The sequence below is a fragment of the Amphiura filiformis genome, unplaced genomic scaffold (genome assembly GCF_039555335.1).
Source record: "Amphiura filiformis unplaced genomic scaffold, Afil_fr2py scaffold_372, whole genome shotgun sequence".
NCBI classification, from domain to species: Eukaryota; Metazoa; Echinodermata; class Ophiuroidea; order Amphilepidida; family Amphiuridae; genus Amphiura; species Amphiura filiformis.
In genome coordinates this window covers 9,018-12,679 of record NW_027305836.1, presented here as the reverse complement: position 1 = coordinate 12,679, position 3,662 = coordinate 9,018, and the positions used below count along the sequence as shown (strand labels likewise).

At 42.1% G+C, this 3,662-nt stretch overlaps 1 protein-coding gene across 1 annotated transcript; it reads left to right on the top strand.

Annotated features, from left to right (window-relative positions):
- Positions 1-1,040: 1,040 nt before the first annotated feature.
- On the top strand, positions 1,041-2,219 carry LOC140145535 (probable dehydratase PflD). Its single transcript, XM_072167244.1, has one exon. The coding sequence runs from the start codon at positions 1,041-1,043 to the stop codon at positions 2,217-2,219; it is 1,179 nt and encodes a 392-aa protein (XP_072023345.1).
- The last annotated feature ends 1,443 nt before the right edge of the window (positions 2,220-3,662 follow it).

The following is a 3,662-nucleotide window of genomic DNA, read 5'->3' as shown; positions in this document are numbered from 1 at the left end:
AGAAGAATCCATGGAGGGCTACCTGAGAAATCTAAGTGAGGCCAGTGGGGTTGGCCATGTGGTGCCTGGTCATGAGCGGGCACTAAAACTTGGCATATCCGGCCTCATTGATCAAGTTCAGAGGAAACTAGACCTGACATATGATGATGATAGCAAGAGGAGTTTCTATCGGTCAGTGATTTTATCACTGGAAGGTGTGGTCGATTATTGCCATAACTATGCTCAACTAGCTGACCAAATGGCCTCTAGATTAGAACCGTGCCAAGTAGCAACAAGAAAGAACCTTCTGGAGATCAAGGAACGCATGGACAAACTTGCTGAAGGAAAGCCAGAAACCATGACTGATGCTCTTCAACTGTTGTTTACAATGCACGTTTGTCTGAGCCTGAATGGCGAGCCTTGTGGCATTGGTAGGGTAGATCAGATAATCTACCCATTCTATGAGGCAGACCTTGCTGCAAGCCGGATTACTGAGGCAAGTGCCCAGGAAGTGATGGAGGCCTTTTGGATTAAGCTGGCTGAAAAGGTGCAACAGAATCGTATGATGATAGAAGACCACCAACCCATGGGCAACCTTGCAATGGGTGGGGCAAGTGGTCCTTATCCACAAGGGGCTGCCAACAACCAATGGGTCCAACAGATCACTGTGGGCGGCACTGCGGCTGATGGAACATTGGCCTACAACACGCTCACCAAGCTTGCCCTGCATGCATCCAGACTGCCATTGAATGCACCCTGCCTCTCATTGCGAGTCAGACAGGACATGCCAGAGGAATACCTGGAAGAGGCCGCCAAGGTACTTAAGACGGGTGGTGCACACCCAATATTTCTGAATGATGATAAACTTATCCCGCACTGCAGGCCAGTGGTAATAGTGTGGGGGTGATGTGGCAAATTCCTCAAAATGGAGAAGTGACGTCACCTTAGAAAGTGCACGTAACTATGCCTGTGATGGTTGTTTTGAGCCCCAGTTCCCAGGTGAGAACTGGTTCACGTTGGGAGGGTTTTCTGCCCTCAATCCACTGGAATGTGCGCTCAATATGGGTAAGCTCTATGTTACTGCTGGTCCCACCTATCTTTTGGGCCAGACAAAATCATTCACATCTCGTAACGTCAAAGGTATCAAGTGTTTTGATGATCTTGTGGAGTTGTACAAGGAGCATTTCCGCTGGTTAATTACCAAGGCAATCAGCGGCCAGATTGAATTGTATGGTACTGCATCAAGTGTTTGTCCCGCTCCCCTGCTATCTGTCCTGATGGACGACTGCATTGAAAGGGGTCGAGACATCTATGATGGAGGCACAAAGTACAATATCTTTGGCCCTTGCTTCTTTGCCATACCAAGCGTCATTAACTCTCTGTATGCTATCAAACACATGGTGTTTGACCCCGAAACAGCAGTCATCACACTACCTGAGCTGGTACATTGTTTGAGATGTGACTGGGGCTATAAGATGGTGGAACCCCTGTTCAGCAGCTTGGTAGGTGGGTTTCGGTTAGAGTTAACAGCTGAGCGCTACAAGCGCATGCGTGAGGTGGCGTTGTCACTCCCGCGCTTCGGCAGGGGTAATTCTAAGGTAGATAGCCTGGGCCAGGAACTGCTAAAGATCATTGCGGAAGAGACGGTGAAAGTATTCACAGATCCAATTAAACCAATTAAAGACAATATGGCCCGTTTTTGTGAGAAATTTGGCAGCTGTAATTCTCCATTTGGCTTTCAGATTCAGCCAGGTGTTGGTAACTTCGAGAACTATGTGGATTTTGGTTACCAGAATGGAGCCTCAGCTGATGGACGCCGGGCAGGTGGATCCATCTCCTCTAACCTTAGTCCCACTCCAACACCTGATGACCGTGAGCCCAAACAGGCCACAGTGCAAAATCCCCCCGGCTTTTGTGAGGTTTTATCGGGTTATACAGGCGAGGGTGTTAACTGCTTCAGCAATGGTGCCACTTCAGATTTTAACATCGACGAAAATTATCCAGAGGCTGATCTAGTTGATGCGCTCAAGGCATTTGCCAGTGGTGAAGGTTCGAACATTATGACTGTGACATGTGCTTCTTCTGACACACTTGATGAGGCCCGCAAAAAGCCTGAAGCTTATGACCTGTTGCGCTTGCGTATGGGCGGCTGGAGTGAGTTCTACACAGCCATGTTCCCACATAACCAGGAACAGCACCGCCGTCGCCCTCGCAACGTTCCTGACCAAGAAACACCATAGCACCATATTCTATTTAACAATAATTATTATTACTGTCATCAAACAATGGTTATTGATGTGTGTGTGTGGGGGGGGGGGGTTGTGTGTGTATATTATGCTAGATTTGTAACGTGACAGTGATAATAAAAATATATATAAAAAGGACAGATTCTCCTGAAATTTTCAAACTTCCTCATTTTTTGCTGAGGCTTATGTGGCTGATTTTGTCACAAGTTGAGGGTTTCATTATTACGTACCACGTGGTTAAAGATTAGTGTTGTTAAAACATGTTATTTACAAATCACAGGGCATTACCTCCTATGATAGCTAAGTACAACTTAACGATTAGTAATATTATGTGCTTTGTCGATTGTTGTGTATATATTTGACATGCATCTTCTTAATCTTAAAATACCAAAATGAGATCCATGAAACATCAACTAAGGAAAATTTGTTTCATGGAAAATATGAGTATATTTTCAGATTCATTTATTTTATATTAGAGATCCTGCCAAAATATGCCTTTCTTTTAAACTTGGACGTTGAACGTATTTGCAGTGGATTACAAGAAGCTTAGAGATTCCGCCTTTCAAAACAACAAATAATGTGACTGTACACTGCATACTATTACATAACACTATAAGGGTCCAAAATGTGATCATGTAAATAACATGTTTCAACAAAGCAATTTAACAAATTAAAGACTAAAGCAAACGTTAATTGCAATGTAAATATATGTGTGTGTACCGTACACATGTATAGCTAGTCACATGCATATTGTTAATCGCTGTATCCCTGACAGCACTCTAAGCCTGTGGACCAAGCTTGGACCAATTTTTATCCATTTTTAAACAGTATGGATACAACATATCCGCTAAAATGTGTGGAAATGACATGTCAATTAATATGTATTCTAAAACAAGTCAAACGAGATCTTCAAATAGCCTTGTCTGCATTAACAACTCAAAAAGACATAGGACATCAAATATGGATTAATGAAAGAAAGAATTGTGTACAAGTTCACAAGTGGACATGTATGTAATATGGTAACATCGCAGGCATACATCTCACGAAAGACATTTATACATCTCAATCGATTTGGTACCATGCAACTTGCTCAAAACTTTATTCAATACATCAGGGAAATCGGCATTCCCAATGCAAACTTGAATTTTCACATCACAAAGGACCGGACTATAAAATAAATAAGATCTGCAAAGATGACAATATGATATTGACATTGAGATGGAAAATACTAATGTATGGTTAAACAACTTATCTAAGGACTGGAAAAATACTTGTAGTATTAAAAATTCTAATTGTACAAATTATGCCAATGACATGATTCACTAAACTAACTAATTACAATATCAAAGAAATTATAAATTATTAAAAAAGGGAATCGTATGATTGGTTATATAAAATTGATTATAGATGGCCAGGGTGATTTTAAACGTGTGTATT

What these genes read in the sequence shown, in the direction of transcription:
- LOC140145535 (XM_072167244.1), top strand. Translation starts at nt 1,041, where the DNA reads ATGGGTAAGCTCTATGTTACTGCTGGTCCCACCTATCTTTTGGGCCAG.